The 26,136-nt window shown below is 59.9% G+C and overlaps 1 protein-coding gene across 1 annotated transcript; it reads right to left on the reverse strand.

Moving 5' to 3' along the window:
• Positions 1-514: 514 nt before the first annotated feature.
• On the reverse strand, positions 515-22,578 carry LRRN2 (leucine rich repeat neuronal 2). Its single transcript, XM_061362791.1, has 2 exons — positions 22,299-22,578; positions 515-2,924 (listed from the first exon to the last, which is right to left on the reverse strand). The coding sequence occupies exon 2, from the start codon at positions 2,633-2,635 to the stop codon at positions 560-562; it is 2,076 nt and encodes a 691-aa protein (XP_061218775.1). The 5' UTR covers positions 2,636-2,924; positions 22,299-22,578; the 3' UTR covers positions 515-559.
• Between the last annotated feature and the right edge of the window lie 3,558 nt (positions 22,579-26,136).

The raw sequence follows: 26,136 nt of genomic DNA on the forward strand, positions 1-26,136 counted from the left end.
CCTCCTTTCCCTTCTGCTTGCCTCCAGCCAGCGACAGGGCAGGGAGGTGCCAGGGGAGGGGGTTGTGGCTGATTATCTCAATGCTCAGAAAACAACCCAAAAAAGGAACAAAGAGGAGATGTATCCCAAAGGAAAAGGCCTTTCTGTATTTCCAGACCAGGGAGTGCCCAGCGGAGGAGCTGACGCTGCTGCAGTGTCCGTGGTGCCAGGGGACATGGGACGGAAGGGGTGATCCTCTGATCACCTGTATGGCTCTTTGACCGCTCAGGGCATGGTCCCCCGGGGCCCCGCTGAGCCCTCCCGGCTGCTCCGGAGCCGTGCCCAGATCCAGACCCTGCACAGGGATCCGGATCCCACCAGGACCCCGAGGCGGCAGTGCCAGCCCTATGGGCAGCGCCGCTGCTCCCCCACCGACCCCCGGTCACATCCATGGAATCCCCGGGGGGTTTGTTCAGTTCAGGCGGTTTTGGTAAAAAATAGTTTCTCCCTCCCTGCCCAACACCCCCCCCCAGCCCCTTCCCAGCCCCCCCCCAGCCCCACAGCAGCCCCACAGCAGCCCTCAGCAGTCCGGGGGGGCTGCCTGCACCTCCACAGCCAGGAGCTGCCCCCCGCGCTGCCCCCGAGCCCAGGGCTGGCTGAAGGGGGGGTAGACCACACGCATGGCCATGGCCCCCTGCGGCGCTGCCCCGGTGCCATAGCGAGCCACGAGGCCGGCGGCGAGGAGCAGGAGGCAGAGGACCAGCACCATCAGGATGCTCCGCCTGCCCCCCAGGAGCAGGTAGCGTGGGGCAGCCTCCTTAGTCCTGGCGCTCACACAAGCCACCTTGGTCTGCAAGTCTACAAAGGCCACGTGGAGGCAAGCCCAGTACTCGGTGTCCTGGTGGAGCCGGGTGATGTTGTACGTGTGGGTGCCCATGGGGATCCGCGCCACGTTGGTCATGTCCAGGCTGGAGCTAAGCGAGAAGCTGGACCAGGTGAGGTTGGAGGAGACGGTGTTGAGATGCGGCTTCCAAGCAACCAGGACGTGGTAGGCCTGGACGTCCACCACCACCAACTCCAGGCTGTCCTCGCTGAGTGGGAAGGAGTGGTTCACCGTGATGCTGATGCTCTTGATGTCTGCCCCGACCAGGTTCTGAGCCACGCACGTGTAGAGCCCGGCCTCGCGAGCCGAGATCCCGCGGATCTCCAGCGTGCCCTCAGGATGCACCCGGTGCCGCCCCTCTTCCATGTAGGGCATCAGCTTCACCCCCGAAGGGGTGACCCAGTAGATCTCCGGGTCGGGCTCTGCCAGAGCTCGGCAATGCAGGGAGATGTTGTCACCGTCGGCCGCCTCCAGGCGCGAGGGGAAGCTCTTGGTGGAGATGAGCGGCAGGCACTGGTCCGTCATCTCCCGGAAGGGCACGTCCCGGATGTGCCTGCGCTTGAGGTCCAGGGGCTCCGCGCACAGCGTGGACTGGGGCTCGATGAAGCGGATGTGGTTTTCCGTGCTGTTGACCCAGCGGATGACACAGTCGCAGCGGATGGGGTTGCTGTGGATGCTGATCTCCTGCAGGTTGGGCAGGGACTCCACCGTCTGCTTATGCAAGGCACTTAGGGCGTTGTTGTTGAGCATGAGGGTTTCCAGCTGGGGAAGGTGGTGGAACGCGTTGGGGTGGATGAAGGACAGCTTGGGGTTGTTGGTCACATCCAGCTTGGTCAGCTCAGGGAGGTTGATCAAGGCAAACTGGTCTATGGACACCAGCTCCTCCATGTTGTTGAGCCCCAGCTCCTTGAGGTGCAGCATGTTCGTGAAGTCGCTTTGCTTGACCCTCTGCAATGGGTTTTTGTTCAGATCCAGGAACTTGAGGCCAGGAACTTGCTGCAGCGCCCGCTTGGGGACGTCCACCAGCTTGTTGTCATAGAAGGAGAGGCTCTCGAGGCTCCGCAGCCCCTCCAGCGCATAGTCCGAGATCTCCCTCAGGTTCATCCCGGCCAAAACCAGGCTCCGCAGGTTGGCCAAGGGCCTGAAGTTCATATCCAGGATCGCATCCACCCTGTTCCCTCCGATCATGAGGATCTCCAGGCTGGGCAGCGTCTGGAACCAGCGGCTGTCGACCGCCCGCAGCAGGTTGGAGTTGAGGTGGAGGCGCAGGAGGCTGCCGAGCCCGGCGAAGGCGCGGGGCGCGATGCTGCGGAGCTGGTTGTGGTTCAGGTAAAGCTCCTGCAGGTTGCCCAGCCCCGGGAAGCTGCCGTCGGGCAGCTGGGAGAGCCGGTTCTCCTCCAGGTGCAGGCTGAGCAGCTGGGGCATGCTCCGGAGGCCGAAGTCCCGCACGTCGGAGAAGCTGTTCTGCGAGAGGTCCAGCTCCGAGAGGTTCCGCAGGTAGCCCAGCTCGCCCTGCTCCAGCCTGGCGATGTTGTTGCTCTGCAGGAGCAGGGTCTGGGTGCCCTCGGGCAGGTCCTGGGGCACGGCGGGGATGAAGAGGTCATTGCAGTCCACGGTGGCAGCCTCGCGGTACACGGAGCGGGGGGTGTACCAGGGCCTGATCTGGCACACGCACTGCGGGGGGCATTTCACCTTCCAGGGCACGATGGGGATGGCGGCGGCGGCGGCGGCCACCACGCAGAGCAGGAGCGAGCTGCTTGGGAAGCGTCTCATGTTTGGCTGGCGGGACCAGCTCCCTGTGGGCAGGAGCGCTCACAGGGCAGCGCCGGAGCGGGGCATGGGGCAGCAGCAGCGTGGGAGCAGCATCCACGGGAGGGGATGCTCCATGCGAGCCCCTGGCAGGATCAGCCCCTGCTGCCGGGTGCCCGGCCTGGCCCACCCCACCCAGAGCACATCACAACCAGGGCTGGAGCCTTCACTCAGAGCTTCGCCTCCTCTTCCTCCCCAAATGGTTCATTTTTGCAGCCGGCTGCATCCGTTGGGCTCCTCCTCGAGGTCATTCCTGAAAGAGGCCCCACAACAAATCGTGTTAGAGGAGACCTCATGCGTGTGGCAAAGCCCCCCCAGCACCCAGCCCAGCCTCAACGCAGACCAACACCTCCACCCGATCCGTTTCATACCCATGGCATTGACCATGCCCTCCCATCCCCGAGGCTTTGAGTGCAACCAGCCCACAGATGCCCTGCCCAAGGCCACCAGCACGTGAGCAAGCACAGACCCTGCATGGTGGAGCCACAGCACCCAAGGCAACCACCCCAAACCCCCCAGGATAAAGCCCCCCAGATCCTTCTAAAGCACTGGCCCAAGGTGGGGGCAGTTTCCTGGGAGCAGGAAACTGATTGGGCTCACTCGAAGCTCCTGGGAAATGGAGAAGCCTCTTAACCCCCCCGTGTTTGGGGGTTAACCAAGCCCCAAAGCTTCTCCCAGCTTAAAAGACTCCCCCCAGCCGGAAGGAAAGCATCAGACCCAGCCGGGATGGGGAAGGAACGCTCCCCCCGGCAGCTCTGTTTCATCCCCTCTTGCTCTCCCTGCAAAGTGCTTCCAACCAAAGGTTCTTCAGCACCGCCTCATCCGCGCCTCGCGCCAGGATCGATCCCGCACATCCCCTGCTGCGAGGGCATCGGCTTCTAAAGCATCTCCTGGAGAAACAGCGTTAAAGCAGGGGAAGGCTCTATTGATTCCTGCGTCCTCCTGATGGACCCGCAGCTTTCTCTGTAAGTGACTGTGAGTGTCAGTCCCCCGGCCATACAGTGTTATGGGATCTTTCCTCCCCAGGACAGTAGCACAGAGGAACGTGGGGGTTTGTTTCCTCAGGGCTGTGAGGAAGAGCCCAGCCTTGTTCCCAGCCCGGTGGTGCAGGGTACAGGCAGGACAGACCTCAGGAGGGATGGAGCTGACCCCCCCAACCCTTGGTTTCTCCCCAGACAGCCTCAGAGCAAGGCAGGGAAGAGCGGGACTGAGATCTGGGGCTAATGCAGAGAGCCACGGGCTGGGGCAGTGAGGGTGAGCGGGGGCAGCTCCTCCCCAGCACAGAGCCGCTGCCGGGGGTAACGGGAGCCTTGGAGCAGCCAGGAGGAGGCAGGGGCAGAGCGGGAGGGCTGCTGGGGTGAGGTGGGCCCAGGACACCCTGTCTGGGCTCTGGAGAGCTCCCACGCCCCAGCGCCCCTCCAGCCCCCGGCTGCTTTTCCGGGCTCCTCCTTGCGTGGGCTCGCTGACAGCAGGAGATGGGTGAGGTTCTGCTCTCCTGCTGTTTTGTACCGAAAATACAGCTCCGGGGGGCGTTGGAACATTCCCAGGGGTGCCCCAGCACAGGGGGAGGTGGAAAATACCCCCTGATGCCTTTCCATCCCCTGAGCCCCACCCCAGGGATGTGACTTGGCTCTTCCCAGCATGTGCCCAATCCCTTCACCTCCCCAGGGCATTTCTGTGACTTCTACCCCCAAGCCTGGATTTCTCCCATCTCCTTTCCATGCAGCTCGCTGCCAAGTGAGATTGCAAAGGTGCTGGAGCCCCAGTGTGCCTCTGGTGAGGGTTTTACCTGGGGAAATGAGGCACAAAGTGGCCAGGGCCAGGTTCTGTGTGGCACCAGCCTGAATTTGCCGTGATACCATCTGTGGTGTCACTCGCTGATGGGGAATCTCTTTCCATCCCAGAGAGGTGTGCTCAGGGATGGAGAGGGGGAGACAGTGGAGAAATATGGAAGGTGAAGGAACAAGGGGGAATGAAAGTGCTACAAGGAGGTAAAGAAAGAGGAGCAGAGGTGAGAAGGAATGGGACAGAGCCCACCAGGAGATGGAGATGAGATGGGGAGCACGGGAGAGAGGGGGTGTGCAGCTGCAGGCAGTCAGCAGAAACCCAAGGAAAGGGTATATAAGGAAAAACACAACTCGAGAAGCACCGAGAATGAGAACTGATGGAAGGGAAGGAAGGGAAGAGTCTTTTATCCGCAGGACTGCTGAAGGGAGCCCGGAGATAAATCCCCCGGCGGAAGGAGCCCTGGGCTTGGAGCTCTCACCCGTGGCCTCTCTCCCTCCGTCACCGGCCCAGTAACCGCAGGCGGCCGGGGAGCGGCGGCTGCGGGGATGCTGAGGGAACCCCCCCCCTTGAGGCTGGTCCCGGATGGCGCAGCTCGGGTCTGCCCCAGCCCGCAGGAGGAGGAGGAAGAGCAGGATCCCGGGATGGGAGGATGAGGGTGACCTGGGCACGCTGCCAGTGCAGCCCCTCTGCACAACAAGGCCAAGCAGCACAGCCCCACCATGCCCCCATCTCACCTCTCAGCCCTGGCTGCTCTTAGATCAGGACCTTCTGTGATGGCACATAGCAAGGTTTGTCCCCAGGCTGAGGTCACATCTCCCCCATTTAAGCCTTTGTGTAAAAGCTTCACTTTTATAGATGATAAAAGCAGGAATTACATAGAGTTCTGTATCAATTACTTGTAAAAGTTAAAAATAGGGTGCGCTGCTGTTACCAGAAACACTCCTACATCATCTATCTGGAGGGAGATGCTGCATTAAATCCTGGTCCCCATCAATGCCAGTCCCTGGATCCCCATCACTGCCTCCTCACCACAGGGCAGGATCCAGCCAGCCTGATCTAGATCTCCGAGTACAGTTATGGTAGGGTAAAGCCATTCTCATCCCCATGAGGGATCATTCACTCACATACATCCTGGAACACCAGAGGGTTCAGTGCAGCTGAAGGCCTTAGTGGAGGCTTGGCTGAGCCCTGGGCTTTAATTTCCTCCTGCTGCTGATGGGCAGGGTAACCTGTGGGTCAGGGTTTCTGGGCTCATCGCCCTCTCAGATCCATGCTGGGACTGTGGCAAAACAGTTCAGGCTTGCTCTTCCCAAGCCCTCACACATCTGCAATGCAAGGCAATGGCAAAGCAGGTGCCTGTTGGATTTGGAAGCCAAACACCTCCCGCGCTTCACGCTGATGAAAGGGCCCTGGGATGTTTCCCAGTTGCTCCTATCTCTATGCAAGCACCTCCAAAGCACCCGGGTGGAAAAGCGTTTCCTCTGCTCGGAGCAAAGATCCCGACACCGGGAGCTCTGCCCCCGCGTCACACACCAGGAACCAGCCCAACATAAAGGAGAGACACCGAATCCCGCCCGTAACGTGGCAACGGCTCCCCCGGCACCCAGCAGCATCCCTCATCTGTATGCTCCAGCGCAGCCCCGCACCATGGCAACACCCTGCTCCGCACCCCGGGCGTGCTGCGGCCACACACAGCGCCAGGCAGCTTCATTCAGCGCCTGCAAGGGGAGAACTTTGTCTGTTTGAGGCCGTTCACTAGATCCGGATGCACTGCACGGGTCTGCTGCCTGCTTCCAACGAGGGAGGCTGCGCCCTTCCTGCAGCTTCCCCTCGGTTAAAGCAAACCAGCGTGGAGCATGGGGAACCCCTGCACGGAGACCCAGGGATGCTGCCTGTGGCCTCCTCCTGCAGCTCTGCTGGCAGGGACAGTGAGAGCATCATTTCTGCTTGTCGAGGAGGCAGCCAGGAGATAAAGAGCTGCTGGGAGCATGCAAAGCAACCTGCTGCCTGCACCTCGCTATCGAGCCCATCTGCCAGAGCTTCACGCAGGAGCTTCTTATCTGGATGCTGCTCTCCCTCCCTTCGGATGGGTTTTAATGAGGAAGGCTGGGAAATAAGCCTGTTGTTGCTCTTCTGCTGCTTCCAGGCTTTGGAAGTGTTGCAGTGGCTCTGCCTGCCTCCAAAATGCTCCCACAGGTTCCTATGGCTTCCCAGAGATGCTCCTGCCATCTTCCAGCACAGCCTCCAGCCTGGAATATGCAGGATTTGGCTTTGCTCACTCACAGACTGCCCTGCAGCTGCTTTTTGTCCCATACTCATTGCCTAGGAGTAAGCACAGTCCCATCCTGCTGGGACACCGGGTGCCCTGTGGTCAGGGATGCTCAGGAAGGAGCTGGGGTCCCTGCGGAGCAGCTTCTCCAGAACCAAGCTCCCACAGTGGAGTTGAGGCTTCCTGGAGGTTTATTCCTCATGGGGCTCATCCCCAGGCCCCTTCCCTGCTCCTCCTCTTCTTCCCTGCCCCTTCCCTTCCCTCCCTCCCTGGCAGCAGCAGTTGGTGCCACAGGCTCCCACTGAGGAGCAGTGCTGGGACTGTGGCTGCGCACAGTGGCAGGGACTGTGCTGGGGCGGGAGCCAGCTCCCCCTGTGACCCCCAGACCATGGCAGGAGAGCCTGCAGGCTCTGCTCCCATCACTGCCTTTGCTCCGCTGCTTTATCTATCCCCTGATCATCCCCCGCCTGCCGAGTGCCCTTCCCGACCGAGCCACTGCTCCCAGAGCTATCTCCAGGATCTCCTTCCTGAGTGGGAGCAGCTAATTTAGAGCTCTTCAGCTGTAAAAGCCATTGCTGAGCCTTCGAGAGCTTAGTGCAGGGCTTCAAACGGCGTTTGCCTCCTTAAGCACCCAGAGGCTTTAGAAAACGCTGTCTGTGATCAGTGAGGCCCCAGTCAGGCGGGTGGGGAGCTCCATGTGCCAGCCCCAGCACCCCCAGAGGGGTCCCCGCAAGGCAGGATGCCCCAAGCATCCCAAACCCATTCAACACCCTCATCTGCTGTGCTCCATTCCCACCTCCCAGCGCTGCAGCCACCACCAGCTCACAGGCACCACCTCCTAGGCCCTTCCTGGCCAGGCTCAGCTCCACGCAGCCCAGGTCGCAGGCACAGAACACATCTCCCTTGCGCAGAGCAGCGGGATCCGTGCTGGCACCAGCACACCGTGGCTGAGAGCCATTCCCAGCCCAGTAATGAGCTCTCCCGGTTCCTCCTCCCCACTGGCTGCAGAGCAGTGTTCAATAATTCAGGTGAGCTCTTGAAGTGTCTGGAAAACACCTCCAGGTCTTTCCTAATGAGCTCACCACGGAGCTGCCACCCAGGACCGGGCTGCTCCCTCCACCAGCACAGACCCTGAGCAAGCACAGGGAATGCTGCACCGAGGGGTCCCCACGTTCCCGACCCACACATGCAGCACTGTGAGCATCTCAAGGCAGGATGGAGGTGGCCAGAGCCGCATCCTGGCAGGTGCCAGCAGCAGGGACACGAAGCAGCAGTGCCAAAGCCGGGCAGATTCAAACGAGGTCAATGCCACAGAGAGCACAACCCGGTGCAAAGTCCCCTGTGGGAGAGGGGCTCTGCTGGTGCTCTCCAAGCCAAACCCTTTCAGCGCGGCCCATGCTAGGGGCGAGGGCACTGCTCTTGGTGGCAGGGGGAAAACCCAGCCCTGCAGAGCTGCTCCACACTCAGGGAACAGCTCCCATAGCTCAGAACTGCCCTGCAGGCAGGGGAATGCAGGGAATCCCCCCTGGAGGCAGGAGCCCCAGCCCTGCTCTAGCAGAAATCTCTGCCTGCTTCACCTGGTGGGACCGCAGGGATGGAGGCACCCATGGGTGACACCACAGGGATGGAGGCGCCCATGGGTGACACCGCAGGGATGGAGGCGCCCATGGGTGACACCGCAGGGATGGAGGCGCCCACGGGTGACACCGCAGGGATGGAGGCGCCCATGGGTGACACCGCAGGGATGGAGGCGCCCACGGGTGACACCGCAGGGATGGAGGCGCCCATGGGTGACACCATGGCTCGTCCCACTCATGGTTTCTGGTTGCAGGAGCACGTCCATGGGCTGAGCCCAGGCCCTTCGCTCGCTGCAAGCTGTAAACTGAGCAAGACCAACAGAAGCTCCTGCGGAGAGCCCTGACCTGGGGAGCGGAGCAGATGTGATTCCCAGATGGCCCTGCCAATTCCAGCCAATAACAAGGCTATTTCACACATCAGGCCCTTCCCATACACGTTAATGAGAGCAAACAAAGGCTCTGTGATGCAGATGAGGGGCTGCAGGGAAGCAGCTCTCAGGGTGGGCTTTGCCATCCTGCTCCTGGGGACCACGGCTGCTCCCCAAGAGCAAGAGGAGGCAGGGTGCCAAGGAGCCATGGTCTGCATGGGGCCAAGCACTGCATAAATACAAGGGAAGTAAGGGGGAGCCTAAAGCACCACCCCTGCTCCTGCCATATGGCCCAGGTGTGGAGGGAAGGCAATGGAGTAGCCCAGGATGCTGGCTGCCAGGATGCAGCACATCCCACTTGTGCACAAGTGCATGAGTGAGGAGCAAAGTCCGGTGGCCGTTCTCACCAGGCCAATGCTACTACAGAGAACCATGGTCCAGGATCGTGCAGTTGCTTCAACTCCAGTGACCCGAGGAGCTTTAAGTGATGGCAATGCCACACTAAACCCTGGCTTCCCACGTGGAACACGCAGAGATGGAAACCTCGCTGGAAGGGTTAAACCCCCTCCCTCCCCCTTTGCTAAAGGAGAGATTTCATGCCATGCTGTATAAATAAACTAATGTGATACTACAAAGGACTGCAGCTCAGTGTATTAGATACCGCAGCACTGTTGCAGGGCATCTGTCAGCACCAATCACAGTGACTGATGACTTAGCAAGAGCGGACCTGACATTTCCAAATGAGCTGTTTTGAGAGAGCTGTCATTCAAAGGGGAGCTAAACTGAAATAATAACGATAAACCCCAGATAGGAACAGGAAGAGGACTGGGAACATTTGCTGCCCCTGTCCCACCTACTGAAGGGTTCCCAGCTTGGCAGCAGGACAACGTGGCACAGTGAGGGCTGAGTCCATAGGATGGGAGGGAAAGCGGCCGTGGGCTCTCTCCAGAAGCAAAGCTTTGCTAAGGCACAGCCTAGATTCCCCTTCCAGACCCAAGCCAGAGCCTGGAGATGCAGCATCCCCCATGGCAGAGGGGGGCAGGAGCACACACGCAGCCGGTGGGTGAATCCTGGGGGGTGCTGCTGCAGTCAGGGTACCTGAGCTGCAGGGGCAGGCGGGGGGACAGGACACAGACAAGCTGCCATCGCCTTGTCTCGGAAGGAACTGACGGAACCCTGCTTTCCAAAGAGGCACAGAAGCTGCTCTCCGCATGACTGAGCTCCGAGTGGATCTTTATCCCTTTCCGGCGCAGGAGGAGGGAGAGGGGCTGTTCTCAGAGCAGCTTTCAGATGTGTCAGTACGGGTATAGAAGGGCTGTAAAAAGCCGGATAAGGCCGACACAGGCTGCAGGCGTGTGTGTGCCTGTGCACTGAGAGAGAAGGGAAAGGCAAGAACCATTTTCAAGCAGGAGCCCACAGCAGCACCACCATAGTAAGTGTTCCCCTGCACAGCACAGAGCACAATAAAGGACTTTACCTTTCCCGTGCCTCCTCTGCAGCCCCCTCCAGGGTGCTTGCACCAAGCAGGGTAGGGACGGGAGGGAAGAGCTCAAACAGACGCTGCTGAGGGGACAAAGATGGGGCCAGGCTCCTCTGAAGGTGCCGATTTACAGCCCGAAGGCTCCCCAGAATGAACCCACTGCAGGGAAGAGCTCTAAGAACAGCAGAGGGAAGTCCCAGCTCCCCCCGAGCTGCCGAGCCCTCCCCCTGCCTGCAAAACACCTGCAGCGATTAACCTGGGGCTTAACGAGCACAGCGCTCCCCCTCCCAGCCAAGCACCATCACTCAGCACCGCACAGGACCCGCCCAATTAAACAGGCTCTAACGGGCTCCTCCTGGCCCTAACGAGGCCCCATCACTACGTGATTGCTCCCAGGTGACAGCTCCAGGAGCTGCCGGTCCCCATCCGGTGACAGCGGGAGCAGCGCTGGTGACCCCGAGCTGCCTGTGCCGGGAGGGCACCGCTGCTTGGGGCAGCTGAGGGGGGATGCGGGGCTGCATCCCCCGAGCGGGAGGGAGGGGAGACCCCCCCCGTCCTGCATCCAGCTCCGGGGACAGCACCACAGGAGGGACGTGCCCTGCTCCTGCTCTCTGCTCCCTGCCTGCTGCTTTGGATGGGGTAAGGCAGCACAGCAGCCATGTCCCAGCGTGGGGCTCGAGGCCACTCAAACCCATGGGGTTTGGAGAAGTTCTAAACCCAGGTTTCCGTCCATCCAAGGGCCTCAGAAAGTCCGTTCCCCTTTAAAACAAAGCTATCAGAACTCCTGCTCCAGTCCGGGGGGTCACCGCCTGCCAACGCCCCGTTCCTTCTGCAGCTTTAGTTGCTGCTATTACAGAGCTGCAGCGCTTCACCCCAGAGGAGGCTCAGGCTCCCCAGCAGGGCGAAGGAGCCCTCTCCTTCTTGCTTCCGTTAGAGTTACCCTGCCCTTGGTGCCGGCAGGGGGGAGCTGTGCACACCATGGTGCAGCGCCTGCTCCCTCCCTGCCGCTTTGCCCTGCGCTCAGAAGCTGCAGAGCAGGAGGTGGCCGGGGCCGGGCTTCTCGGGGGTGGAGGATGCGATGTGTGAACAGATCCAGCGCCTGGGGCTGCTGTATCCCGGTGACAGCTCCTGCATCCGCTTCCTGTTGAGGCAGAGGGGAAGGGAGGCTCGGGAGTCGAGGGGTGGCGATGCAAAGCTCACCAAACCTGGACGGTTTTGCTCCTCTGGCATCAGGCAGCTTCCGACCTGATCTCCGCCAGAGCCCCGCTTGGTATTCAAGCAACCACCTTCTTCAATCTCAATGAAGTATTAAAGTGAAAGGCAATTCGGTGAGGCCGTGAATTCATTAGAGACCACAGCGAGGGGTAAAAGGTGCTGCGGGTGAGGATGCGCCGGGGAGGTGGGGATGGGGTGGGGGGAGCAGGGGGCAGGCAGACACAAGCAGCGGCGAGTTAAAGCCGGGAAGGGGGAACAAAAGCACGTTGGTTTAGATGAGGATTAAATGACAGCCTCTGCTTCAAAGGGCAAGCGCGAGAGGCAAGCGGGCTGTGACAAACCAGAATGCATGGACACGGGCAGCCAATTCCCTTAAATACAACTTTTATTGGCCACGAGATCTGAAACCAAGCAGCCCTCAATAGGGATTAATGGCTTTCCTTGGCCTCCCCCAGCACTCGGCAGCCCAGGGAGAGGGCCCTGCTGCAGGCGGGGATGCCCGAGGGCAGCGGGCTGGGGGAGGAAGAGCGAGACGGAATCACTTAGCCTTCATTAGGGCAAATTAAAATCAGAAGCGAGATGACAATTACAATTTGTGACCAGTTAATTGTTCTCTTCAGAACCTGACTGCGCGCACAGCGGGGGAATTCATGATTTCAAGTCCCAGGTGGGTTGGCTTTGGATCCTGCTGAGGAAGGGGAGTTCCAGTCAGGAATGCAGGCTGCACTGCTGGGCATCACCAGCCCAGGGGCTCCCCGACCCCCAGAGCCCCTCACTGGGCTCACCCTGTGTTACTCCCCGCTCTATGGCACAGCAGCGCTGGACCTGCTGCCTCCACAGCACCCATGGTGCTCACCCTGCACGGTGGCACAGGGGCCTTGCCTGCACCCCCTCCCTTCACATTGGGGCTGGTGAGTGCTGCAGCCGCCGCGGCTCCGGCATCCATCCGGCCCCGAGCGCGCTGCGTCAAGCCCAGCTCCCATCAATCAACCTCCCCCTTCAGAGCATCCTTCTTGGTTCTCACCCCCAGGGCGCTCGGGAAAGGGTGTCGTGAGCGCTCGGGTGTATTTATAGCTGCTAATGGGGCTGCCAGAGAGGGGGAAGGTGCCAGGTTTCAGCGGAAACGGAGACCTCCCGCTCCTGCCTTCGCTCCAGCTTCCCACCCGCTGGGCTCCTGGCAGGCTCCTGCGTGCCACGGTGCTCACGGTGTGGGCACCAGCTCTGCGGGGGGCTGCAGAGCCCAGGCTCGCACCGTGTCCTGGGGCTCTCCCGCGGGATCTCATCTGCTGTGATGTGTCCCCAGCGATCCCCTCTCCATCACTGCCCAGCAGAGGGGCCTTCCCCTTCCCCATCTCCCCATGTTGCTGCTTAGCTGCGAGGTTCATGAGCGCCTCTGTGGGAGCAGGGGACATCTCAGCCTGGTTCCCCACCACGGTACCACCATCCCAGCCCTGCTGCTGCCCCTGCTCCCCCCCGGCCCCTCTGCATCCCACAGAGCCAGCGATGCAGCTCTACAGCATCTCCCACCGGCTGCAGCTCCGGTCCCTGCAGATGGGTCCCCAGGAGCCGGAGGGGGTCCTTATCCCCGGGCTGGTTTGAGCCACAAGCAGCTCCCGTTGGCGCAGAGCACGGAGCGAGGCGGCTGCCAGGGGCTGGGATGTGGTAGCTCCTGTGGCTGTACACGCCTGTTGAGCTGCGACATGACAGCAATAGCAGCTCATAATCCCCGCAATTGTGTGTTTGTGCCTTGCAGCACTGTGTGTGCTGGAGACACAGGTGCACGCCAGGAAATGATGATCTATATTGCCATGACAAACCATTTCCCTCTGTCGTACGCTGCAGAGACAGGGAAAGACCCCGCAGATTGTTGCGGTGGGAGGGAATGCCGCCGCCGCCGCAGGGAAACGGCTCCTTGTTAACCATTTGGGACAGGGGCTGCAAAGGAATCACCTCCCATGTGCTCATCCCAGGATGCAGACAGCTCCGAAGCTCCGGACACTGAGTCCCCCTGCAAAGTCAATCCTGCAGAGGAGCTGCGGGTGAAGAGGGAGGCTCAGATCTCTTCCATTCATTTCTTCATCTCTCCAATCAAACAAACAAGGAGCATGCCTGGAGCTGCAGCAGGCTCTTGGAGCCTTCCTGTCTCAAGATGTTAAAGCCCAGAGGAACATGTCCATCTTTGTGTTTCTCCTGCCTGCTTGGACACTCCGGGGTTCTCATCCTCTCCAGCACAAAGGCTTGGGCCCCATCCCAGCCTGTGGGCATCTCGGGCCCTAAATCAGGCAGACCAATGGCCAGATGCTGCACCATCCCTGGTGACATTCCCTGGCAGACCCACTCGCAAACAGGGAGGATGGATACCCCCCAGCACAGCCATTAAGACTGGCTCTTTTGCAGAGCAGCCTCCAAAACCTCCCCCCTTCATTTACCCACACCAAGGCCAAGGGCAGCAGCCTCTGAGTGGGGATGCTCTGGGCAATGTCAAAGGATTTTGAGCTCTGGTACCCACGTGGTGCGGCACAGACAAGCCATAAAGTCAACCAGGGCTACAGGCAGAGGGGACAGAGACCACAAATGGCACATCAATGTGCTGCTGCTGAGCAAAATCCCTGACTCCCAGTGTGACAATGGGAGCGCTGGGGAAGGTGGCTCACGGCAGCCAGGGTGCTGGGTCTGGAGCACAGGGATGGCAGGAGCTGCTCCAGAATGTCTCCCTGGAATATGCTAGGAAGAAACATTTTGCCGTCCCAGTGTTCAGATGTTGGCCCCTTCAGAGGGATAAATCACAGCTCTTTACACTTCCTTCAGCAGGGGGGTGTGGGGAGGAACAGGTTATTAAACAAGGCTTTAGAAAGGGAATGAATTCCTGGGTGTAATTAAACTCTAATCCGTGGTGGGATCTCTCCTGTTATTGGGTGCCTGTTGTTGGAAACAGTATTTCTCCAGCTCAGCAATCCTGCTGCAGGCAGGGAACGCTGCACAGACAGCGCTGGGGAACCAGGGACCGGCACTGGGGGGCTCAGCTCCATCTTTCCTGTCCATTCATGGCTTAAAGTGCGAAGAGGGCCTGGGGCATCCTGCAGGGACACTCACTGGTGGCTGCGCTGGGCAAGGGCACAGGCAGGGCTTGGTGCCACCAAAGTGATGGGCAGGTGACGGCAGCAGCAGGGGATGGGCGCAGAACGAGGCCACATCACACAAGCAACGGGGGGAGCCCAGCCCTGCTCCCTTTGTCTCCAGCAGAAGAAAAACCCAGGATGAGGGGGGCACTGAGCACTGTGAAGTCAGGGTAATTCCTAAGCGCAGGGGGTCTCACCCTGTTATCCTGCTGACACGTTCAGGCCTCCTTAGGCCAGGTGGCTGTGATAACGGGCTGGGGTTATACAGCACCTCCTGAGGGCTTGAGGACCCCATGGAGTGACACAACAGAGCATCCCAATGGTGTCTGTGGATGCGGATGCCCTGGAGGGGCTGAGCCTGTCCTACAGAGGCCGGGATCCCATCCTGCTTCCCACTGCAGACCGCATCCCGAGGAGCTCTGCTCTGTCACCAGGGTGACTCCAGAGCTGCCCTAACATTCCACCAAACCCCTCTGGGCTGGCAGATGCCCAGGGACAGCTCAGTTCTCCCTTCCCTGTGCTGCATCCAGCAGCCGAGCTTGGTGCCTGCAGGACAGGGTGAAGAGGAGGGAAGCTCCAGCAGTAACAAAGCAAGGACAAGAGCAGATCCAGGCTGGTGACAGCCATCAGGCAAGGGGGACAGGCCGCAGCCCCTGTGCTGCAGCAGCTTGACACTGACCCCGAGAGCTCCCAGGACTTCCCATGCTCCCATGTGAGCTCCAGTGCACGCAGATCCCTGCTCAGGGTTAAACTGGAATTGCAAACCCAGTGTTAGACAGCCAGAAGGAGGACATGGGTGACAGTAAAGGGGTGGACGACGCTGGTCCTGGCCGTGCCAGTAGCTCTGTCCCCTGGGTCTCTGTTTACCCTCCATGCTTTTCTCCTGTGCAACTCACAGAGGAAAGCCCAGGGCCAAAGCCCAGGGCCAACAACCAGGACCTGGCCCTCGGGTGAAGGCAAAAAGGCCCCGTGCTGGGGTTCACCCAGGTCTTCACCAGGGGACATCTTCCCTGGGAAGCACCAGGGATGCTGCTCCTGAAGCCGGAGGCACCACAGTGACACCCCCAGCCCAGCCCAGCCCAGCCCAGGCTCTGGCCCTGCTTGGGATGTGCCTGCTCTTAGGGCTGAGGGGAGAGGAGTCAAGCTCCAGCAGTCAGAAAGGAACTGGAGATTGGTGCAAATGGCAATAAGTCATTAGGAATCATAAGAAAAATGTACGGTTGCCATAGCAACTGCCGGCACGGCTTTGGGGATGCTGCACCCCCTCCTCAGGCATGGAGCCGCTCAGTGGGGATGGAGGCAAAGCCCTGGGTGTGCCCAGAGAACCCCTGGCTGGGAAGGGCTTGGGAAGTTGGGATGGCTCCACGGCACTGCCCTTATGGGGCCTGGGGGTGCTGAGCCCCTCCCTGAGGAGCAGCAGGGCTTTGGCACCAGCAGAGACCACAGAGGTGGTTTACAATGGGATGGGGATGGTTTATTCCTCCCAAACCATGATGGTCCTTCCGGCACCGTGAGCCAGAGGGGCTGCACATCCCTCCCTGCACCCACCCCTGGGAAGGACCCAGCACCCAGCCCTCAAACCTCCAAGTTTCCTGCACTGGGGTCCCACTGCCCATAGGTGAAGCTCAGGGCCCTTGGTGGCTGCTAAAGGTCCCTGCCCAGAATGAAACATGGAATGGTTTGGGTTGGAAGGGACCTTAAAGCTCATCCAGTTCCAACTCCTGCCACGGGGAGGGACACGTTGCACTAGAGCAGCTTGCTCCAAGGGATGGAAGAACCCTTCATGGGTGAGGAATTGGGTTCATTCCTGGCAACCCCCACTTGGATTTATCTTAATTAAAACCATCTCAGTGGCTGCTGGGAGCCCGGGGGCAGAGGGAGGGAGAAGGGAATTACTGGTGGGGAGGGAATTACCCTGCAGGACCAAGCCTGTGATGAGCTGGGGCAAGCCAGACCCTGGCATTGCTGTGCTGGAGCCAGAGCTTTGAGCCAAGCAGTGACCCTCGAGTCTCTTTGCTCCCCTTTCCCGTGCTAATTCCAAAGCCCCCAGTTCCCAGGGCTGCCGTGCAACAGGGAAGCGTGGTCCCTGTCCTTGCCGCCTGTCACAGGATGAAGCGCGCTCCGAGCAGGGGCAGAGCAGGAGATGCTGCTCTCCACCAGCCGGAATCAGGGCCCCACGCGTGTCCCCCTCCCGCAGCTGCACGTGACTGGCGGAAATGTCACCCACTTGTCTTGGATTCACGCAGCCTCTCCCCCCGGAGCGTTCTTCCCGCTTCCTCCCAGAATTAGCTCTCTTCCGATGGGGATGATGGCTCATTGCCTCTTAGTCATCCCGGGCTGCTGCGGAGAGCAGCCAGCAGCAGCGTGGGGCAGTCCTGCAGCAGCGCGGGCCTGGGAGAGGCAATTCCTGGCTGCCCCGAGGGCAAGAGGGGGATGAGGGGCTGCCTGAGCCCCAGTGCAGTGGGGTGTGTGGGGGGCCTTCAGCAGCGAGTGGGGTGTGCCCGTGATGCATCCAGCTTCGGGAACAGCATCCTTGGTGCTTCCCTTTGCTAAATCATGCTTGGCGGATGGAAGGCCAGGGAGGGCCGGGGGGTCTGGGAAGGAATGGCTTTTAGGGAGCAGGAACCAGTGAAACACAGAACAGCAGCCCTGTGAGGAGCAAGAGGGGTTGTGTGAACCCCCCGATCGGCGGGGTCTGAGGTGCCACTTCCCTGTTGTGCTTCCAGCCATGCTGGTGGGATGCTGAGCTGCTCCTCAGTGAGACTCAGCACAGGGAGGACTCAGCCCGAGCCTCCTTTAGAAACCTCCTGGCTCCGCAGTTATTCCCAGGTGCTGCCCGAGGACAGCATCCGCACCAAGGACAGCGGGAAAAACCAGCTGGCATCAAGCATCTGCATCAGCCCACACCATGCACCGGGAGAGGCTGCCCCATGAGGCCAGAGCCCATCGCCCCTTCCCTGCACACCCACCACTGCCTTTGGCCTCACGCTGCTTTCCCTGCCCCATCCCTGCTCCTCACCCTTAGAAACAGAAACTAAAGCAAAGCACAACCTGGGGCTGCTGACCCAGGGAGGGCAACAGTGGCCAGGGAAGGGGGGGACAAGGGGGTCTGCAGCTTCCCAAGAGGGTTTAACCAGCACAGAGGAGGTCAACAGCATTCAAGAGCCGTGAAGCTGGAGCATCACTGAAACCCTTCTGCCTTATCCAGCAATAGCTTCATGGGAAGGGAAGAACAACGGCGCTTCCAGCACGGAGCAGGACTCGGGCACGGTGCTCCAAGCCAGCAGCATCACCACGGAGCCCACCCTGGACCTGCTCCTTGGTGCAGGGATGAGCCCTGCCGCAGGGTGGGGAGCAGAGCAGCCATGGGCTGCAGCTTGGTGCGGGCGAGCTGGGGCTGCACAGAGCCCTGCGCCAGCGCAGCGCCGGGACAACGTGCCCGGCCCCAGCACTGTGGCAGCACGTGGGAGGCTGGGAAGGTGACTCAGAAATAGGACTCGGCAGGATTTTCCATGGGAAGAAAAAGCTCCACTGGGAAATGCAGCTCCTGATGGACCGCGGGGATTTGCGCAGCCGGTCAAACGCTGCAGATCCTCTTTGGGACAACGAGTCCACAGTCCAAATGGGCTTTTCCAGTCAAGGGAGAGGATGGGATTATGTGCTGCCAAACAGTGGTTTGAACAACCAAACCGTTTGATTAAATGTGATAATCTTACTATGACAACCGACCAACCCCCAGTGGAAATGCTGGGTCCAGAACACACCAAATGGGTTCATTTTTATGTTACACACATAGGGAAAACCCCCAGTTTTTCCTTTTCAGGTGTTTTTTCCTCTTTGCATTTCCCCCTCTGTATTCCCAGACTTAATCTGTAGCCACAGGGTCCTGCTGGAACACAGGACAGAGCAGGGATGAGCTTCCCTGGGTTCTGGGGCAAAGATGCTTTCTTCCTTTCCATCCCCAAAGGAGGGAGCTGGAGCTGGCTGATCTCTGCCTTTGGGAAAGGCTGGGTCAAATGGGAGCCCCCTGTAGCTGGTTACAGATTCCTCGCTGATGAAGGCTTTTACAGTCCAAGCAAGCAGGAAGTGTCAGAGGACCCAGCAGCAAAACCAGAACCCAAAGCCAGGCTCACTTTGGCCAGCAGGAAGGACAAAGCTCCGACCTCACACACGGGTTTAATCTTGGAGTGATTTGTTTTATGGCTGGTTATAAATGCCACAAAATAGGGGTTTCTGATTGCGCCTGGGATAGGCTCTGAAAGCTGATGGGAGCCTGGATGGGGTCAGGAGCCACTGGAGCCGCTCTTTGCTGCTGCAGGGGGGAGCTGCCATTAATTCCAAGTAGAGCCAGTGAATAATTTATCACAAGTAATTTATTGACTAAGTTTGTCCCTTTTCCCTGCCTGGGTGAAAAGCACCCCCCGTGCACAGAGCCAGCACCAGACTTAGGCACCACTTAAGTCCCAATTAAAGCCCTTTGTGAATTGTCTGGGAACGGATCCCAGTTTTCCCGGTTTTTATTTGTTATTCGGTGTTAATGCGCCAAGCGGAGCCGACACAGAATTCCTGCTCGCAGCGTGTTTGCAAACAGCTCCTGGGGAGCACCCACCGCAAGGGCTCCGCTTCGAGGGGCAGGGGGGTTTCTTGTGCCCCCATCCCTCCCGTTTGTGGGACCTCATTTCCCCCAGCCAAGAGCCCCAGGTGCTCACCACCATAATGGGTAATGGCAGGGGGAAGGCAGCAGGTGCTGGGGCTCTCCCTCCTGCTCCGAGGTGCAAGCAGAGCTGTTTTCTCAGCCATTTATCGCCTTCCTAAAACCCACTCACTGGAACAGCCTCTTACAAAACCCACTACAAATATATTTATCACAAAATACTCTCTGCCGCCAACAGCCACTAAACCTGCACATACCCCTCACCACCCATGAGCTGGCTGATGTCCTGGAATAGTCGGGTATTTCAGCCGGTCCAGCACAGAGGGGTGCTGGAAGGGACACGTGTGGGGATGGACGGAGGGGGCCATGGGCAGAAGGGCAAAGAGGGGATGTCCTGGGTTCATAACTCAAGAGCATCAGCAACCAATGCCTGAGCTCAAAGGCAGAGCCCAGCGCGGGGCCGTACGGACAGAGCCCGGCTCCCATCTCAAGGAGAAGTTTTCAGCTCATCCAATCGTTATGTTTCTTCTGATGCTCTTCTCCCAGCAAGCAGCAGACAGCACTGAGCTCGGCAGCAGCTCCCAGTCCCTCTCTGGTGGCTCTCCCCAGCAAGGGATGGGCAGAGCCGCAGCTTTGGATGCAGAGCACAGGGGAGGGAAACAACAGTTCCATTTCCAGGAGGAAAACCAGAGCCAAGGGGTGCCCTCCACCCACGCAGAACAGAGGGAGAGCAGCCAGGGCCCAGTGCTGGGGGCCTCCCAGTTTGTCTTGGGTGGAGGGCAGTGAAAGAGCTCCTTAAGGTGTTTCCTGGCCAAAAGGACGTGAGAGAAAGAAGGGAGGGTGGTGGTGAGATGCTGTGTGCACAGAGGGGATCACGGGGGCTCTGGGCTGGCACCTCTGCTCTTTAGGAGATAAGCCATGTGCCAACAGGAATGCTATCCCATGGGCAGCTTTTAGGACAGATAGGACAGAAGGGAGGAGGCATTTAGTGACCAGCACCAGCACCAGCACCAGCCCTGAAGGTGGTTTAGGTGATTCATCATCTGCTGGGAATAAAACAAGTGAGAGAACCCTGTGCTCACATTCCCTGTGTTTGGTGCTGGTGGGGTGATGGAGTCCCCACCTTTCAGGTACCCCCCTGGAACGAGCCCTGGACCTTCCTCCATCCCTATGTTCTAGCCAGGGAATTCAGGATCACATCCCTAAATGGCAGCAATGAGCTCCAGCGAGGAGCAGGGCCGATCCCTCTGCTGCTCTTCAAAGCAGGAGCAACCACATCTGGTGCGAGCTGCTGGAGCTCCGCTGGGAACCGGAGCCTCCCCAGCACCGCCTTTGAAGCACTGAGCAGAGGGGCTGCCCCGGCTCCCTGCGGAGGCAATTACAGAGCTTCATGTGCAGCGCTGTGGGGAAAGAGGATTCCTGGGGTCCCAGCACCCCTCGCACTGTGGGATGGGTTTAGCTCCCGGTCCTGCCTAACCCACCACCCCCTTGCACTGCACCAGCGGGAGCTGGCAGGCTCTGCCATGGGTGTTGGCACAGCTCAGCCCTGGCAGCTGATGCTGAGCTCCCGGTTTTACACTGCAGAAGATGAGAAAGGTCCCACCCAAAGGAAGGGGTTTAAAATGGCTGAGGAGCAGGGATTCACCCCAGATGTGGGCTTCAGCCCTGCCCTGCACTGCCACAACCTGCCAGACCAGCCCCTAATGCCTATAGAGGGGGAAAGGAGAGCCAGCACCTAACAGAGAGGCTGGGCCAGCAGGACCAGGGCACAGGGAGCCAGGGTGGGAGCTGGGTGACAGCACCCCACATCCCAGACATGAACCAGGGACTGATGAGCACCCACAAGAGGTAAAGCCCCATGGCAGGGAGCAGTCAGCGCACATGGAGCCCCCCATGCAAGCATTCCCATCACCCGAGGGCTGCACCGCGCTCAGGTTCGAGAGACAGAAGCAAGATGTTTGTCTCTCAGCCTTGCTATGAGCTCTGCCCGCATCCGTGCTGCGGGAGCAGGGATGCCCATTCCCAAAGCAACGGCAAGGCTGGGTCCTGGCTCAGCACTGGCACAGCAACACGAGGTGGGCGAGACAGGCAGCGTCTGTGCATGTTTCTGACCTCCCAGCCTTGCTAGACCATGGCTTGAGGAACAAGATCCTCATGCCCAAAGCTGACAGCAGCATCTGCCTGCAACTCCCAGCAAAAGCCTCCTGGGAAACACTGCTCCAAGGGTCCCTTTCCCTTTTTCCTTTTCCCTCTGGGCTCTCACTGCCAGGCCGGGACAAGCCCTGGATGGCAAAGAGCATTGCAGAGAGCCCTCAGATCCCTTTTCCAGGCGCTGGAGTGAAGCAAGAGGATGTGAGGAGAGCCGGTGCCTGCCCAAACATCGGGGAGAGGTGAGGACAGCCACACACAGAGCCATAGGGTCCCCCAGCCCTGAGCACCCTTCCAGACTGGGTCAGCACAAGGGTGCACAGGGCCCCTGACCTGATCCCCATCGCTCCCAAGGGCACAGCCATGCACCCACAGCGGAGGGATGAGGGATTCCAGGGGTGCAGGTGGGTGCACGCATAGAGGAGGGGTCGGGAAGGGTTGGGGGTCCGGACCAGCACATTACAACGACACGGCTGCCCCCGGGGTTTGCTTTGCCATCACCCTTCGGAGGCGGGGGAAGACCGAAGGACCAGGCTGGTTTATTTAACGCAGCCTCTTCTCTGCGCTCAACTTTGCTCCTTCCACACTTCCCCGCAGGGGTTAAAGCACCCGGCGCTGCTCCCAGCCGCTTCCTTCTCAATCCCCCCTCCGGCATCGTCACGGTCACCCCACGTTCCCATCGGTGCCTCGGTGGGGATCGACTCGATCCCAGAAGAGTTTCCAGGACCGCGCACCCGTCCATGCCAAAGGAAACCCGCTCTCCCCGGCCGCCTCCCTCCCGGAGCGCGCAGGCTGCGGGGCTCATTTCCCCTTTGTACCCGCTTTCCCGTCTCTTGCATCTCACACGCACCATTTCTCACTCCCTTCCTCTGGGAGGAGAAGGAGAAAATGAACCCAAACAAAACCCCGACCCCGCAAACTGCCGAGCAGCGGCTCCGTGTCGCAGAGCCCCCCCCAAAGTCACCACCGCCCCCCAAACAGCGCTCACTGGGGCTGCAGCCCCACTTACCCTTGGGCTCTCCTCCCGTCCCCCGGCGCCGCTGGCATCGGCCTCAGCTGCCCGCACATCTGGGTCGCGCTGAGCCCCCCCCCGGCAGACAAAGGGCCGGGGTGCGCTGGACGTGCCCGAGGCGGGGGTGGTGGGGGGGGGTCCGTCCTTGTCCCTTTGTGGTGGGGAGCAAGGGACTGGAGGCCGCCCCTGCGGCTGCCCTCAGCTCCGGAGGCAGCGGAGAGAGACCTCTCCCTCCCCTCGCCCGGCTCCTTTGCAGCCGCTGCCTGCAAACGCTGCCCCCTCCTCTTCCTCCTCCCCTCCCCTCCCTTTCCCAGCCCTCCTCCTCCTCCTCCTCCTCGCTCGGCTCCTGTCGCCACAACGAGCCTCCCACCTGAATCCGCTCCTGCCGGCTGCGCCCTTAACCCCTGCGGCTCTGCCAGCACCCGAGGGGCGCCCCCGGCACCTCGGGGTGATGCTGCCGAGCTCCGGAGAGGAATAGCTCTGGCAAGGGCTGAGCTCGCAGCCCTCGGCGCCTGCAGCGCATCCTCGGGTTCTCCCCCCACAAGCTGCTCTTCCACGATGCTGCATGGTCTGGAGGGAAGTGGGAGGCTCAGCAGGGTGGGCTTGTGGGTCCCCACTGGCACTCAAAGGCCTCGATTTGACTTGGAAAGATCTGGCTGAGCATGGTCCCAGGGGTCTTTCGCACCTACCCCGTCCCCAGTGCACCCAAGCCGGCAGAACAGATACCCCATGGGTATTGCAGCACCTTGGGGTGGCCGGGTTCCTAGGTCAGACATGCTGCCCCTGGTTCACCTTCCCTGGAAAGGGGTGCTCAGAGGCTCTTAACCTTGACAAACACTGGGGAAAAGCTGCCTCCTGCTTTGCTGTGTCTCAGAGGGAGAGATCTGAAGGCCTGGCTGCCTGTGACTCACCTTGAGAGGTGAGGGATGGAGACCCCATCCACCTCGGCACCCAGTGTGGTGCAGGGAGAGGTGGCTCAGTCAGGCACGGCTGTGGGGCTCTGACCAAGCAGGATTTGGGGTGGGTCCAGCCCAGCTTCCCTTTGCTTTCCAGCACTTTCTCCCCAGAAATGCTTTTCCCAGCCCCCTCCAGCAGTGCCAGAGCTCTGTGGATGCCCCCACCACAGTGGCCATTGAATCCCCATTTCATGCTCAGGAGCAGAGCTGGGCTCTGGCTCGTTCCCAGAGCAGTTGCCTGTGGCGGTGGGCTGGAGAACAGACACAAACATGTGAGAGAGCCAGAGAGGCAGAAAGGAGAGATTGGAGTGACCTGATTTAATTGGCAGGACTTCAATCGCATAAAATCCCTGCCCATGAGCCCAAACCAAATGGGTGATGTTCTGGCGTATTGGCCCCCATTCAGCAAAGCGTTTATGCAGATACTGACTGGGAACACACGCCTAATGTTAGCCTCACTTTGCAGCATAAACTGAGTCAGAGAGGGGGCCCCGTTGGGAGATCCCCTCCTGGCTTTTCAAACAGCACAGGGTGAAAGGCAGAGCTGCACCCCCCGCAGTGCAGGAGGCACCTCGAGCCCTGCAGGCTGCTGCATCCAGCGCGGCTGCCCCCAGGGCACAGGTAATCACTGGGTACTGGATGGCGGCTCTGCCCCAGGGCTCAGTCTCCTGGCTCAGCCACAAGAGGAAGGATTCAGCTCAGGGAGGAGCAGGGAAAGCTTTGCCAGCCCCAGCCACGTGGCTGCAGGATGCTCCTGCCCTTGGCTGGGTCCCTCTGCAGAGCCCTGCGGCTCCTGGGCACTGTTCCAGGGCACCCATCAGCCCCAAGCATGGGCCCGGAGGAGATGGGGCAGCGGCAGCAGCTCCCTCCCCAGCTGCCAGAGCACCATCGATCGGAGCAGACGGTGCTGCAGAGACCTCGCTCCGGGCTGGAATAACAAGAGAACTCCATAGAAACAGCTGAACCCAGATGAACTGCTCAGGGCTTTCATCCAAGGCTTGGTGGAAGCTTGAACAACGCTGTTAAGCCCAGGTCATTTAATCACTTCTCATTCCAACTACAGGGGTTCAAAGGTGCTTGTTTGTTCTTAAGACTAATTGAGTTTTTCCTCTGCCACAGACTCCCTGTGGCCTCAGGCAGGTCCCTTACTCAGTGAATGCATAAAGGGGATACAGGGAACCCGGAGAGGGGCTTTGGCCAAGGGCCTGTAGGGACAGGCCAAGGGGAATGGCTTGAACCTGCCCGAGGGGAGGCTGAGATGGGATCTTAGGCAGAAGCTCTTCCCTGGGATTCTATGACCATGTGCAGGAGGGGGACACTAAAGCCACCTCACTCCTGGTGACATGGGACAGTGTCATGGTTTAAGCCACTTTCCCCCTTTGTTTTAGGTGCAGGATGAGAGGAATTGCTGTAAACACACCCACTGTGAGCAAGGGAAGAGACAAGGAGATAGAGACAGGCATCGCCCTGCTCCACACATGGGTACCATGCTATGGGGAGGGTGTCTAGCACCTTGCTCATAAACAGGCTCCTCCTGTGCACTAGGGCAGCCCCTGCAGATGATGAGTAATGCACATCACCTTCGAGATGCTGTCTTCGGGCAGATGAGCGCAGCCTGGTCCAGGTTCTGATTGCAGGGGATTTTAGCTGAGGGAGCACTCATTCATTGTCCCTGCTGCGTCAGCAGTTCTGGGGCCTCTTCTGCGCTTGAGGTCACCTGGAACATTATCCCCATGGTGTGAGGGGTTAAACAGTTCCCCGGCAGGAGCGGCTGCTTGCAGGCTCAGGTGATGTTTTACCTGCAGCACTTACACATGGAGCCTTGGGAGGAGCTTCACATCCCCCTTTTACCCTTCAAGACACAACATGAACTCCCTGAGGAGCAGCACTGAGGCAGTGCTATAGAGAAGCAGTAGATTTGGAGGGCACCATCACAGCTCATGGGGTTTCTCTTTCCTTCGAGCCCAGCCTCCTCACACACACCCAGGCACCAAAGCATCTCCCCTTTGTCCTCTCCAGCACCTATAACCCAGGGCCTGTTTCACCTCATTGGGCTGCTCCCATCCCACCGCTCCAGCTCTCACATCCTGCACCTGGAGCAACGAGCTGGGTTAAGGAGGGATGAGGTTTCCCATCATTGCATCTCCACAGCCCCCTGTGCCAGGGCAGGCAGGACCCTGCTCTGACCTGCCTGGGGACTCTTGGAGGGTTCCCCCAGTCCCTGGTGCTCTGTGGCAGGGCTGCTTCAGGCAGGATCCATTCCCAGCAGCAGTTTCCTCCCAGGCATCCGCTGAGCCAAGCCTGACTCTGGTACCTCCCAGTGGGAGCAGGAGCAGCTCCCGTCGGCATCATTCATAGATGGGAATTGGTTTTGGTGTCACGGTTCTTATTATTCTTTAATGATTTAAGGACATAACAGCAGCTCCCTCAGGCAGCGCGATGGAGTCATAAACCCCGGAGGTGTTGGGAAAAGCTGCTGCAGCCCCTTCTCTGGAGCCAAAGAGGAGACACCGCTTCCCCCCCCGCATCTCCCCTGTGCAGGATAAACCCAATCACATCCTAGCGGCAGGCAGTGAGTTATGGCTGGTGCAGGACAGAGCCATAACTCAGGCTGGCTCCGGCTGCTCCTGACTTACAGCATCCCTGCTGCTCCAGGCAGGGCAGCTGCACATTACCCCCGATGCCCAGGGCTCTGCTGGTCTCTGCTGCGGATCAATGAGCTTTCTCCTTCGGCAGCAATGCCAAGTAAAACCCAACCCACACAGCCCGAGCCCTGGAGCTTCCCTGTGAGGGTGCTGAGGCGCTGGCACAGGGTGCCCAGAGAAGCTGTGGCTGCCCCATCCCTGGCAGTGCTCAAGGCCAGGTTGGGCACAGGGGCT

Source organism: Neopsephotus bourkii, unplaced genomic scaffold (genome assembly GCF_033783945.1).
Source record: "Neopsephotus bourkii isolate Nb327-2 ecotype Australia unplaced genomic scaffold, CSIRO-AGI_Nbou_v1 NB_1139, whole genome shotgun sequence".
Lineage (NCBI taxonomy): Eukaryota > Metazoa > Chordata > Aves > Psittaciformes > Psittacidae > Neopsephotus > Neopsephotus bourkii.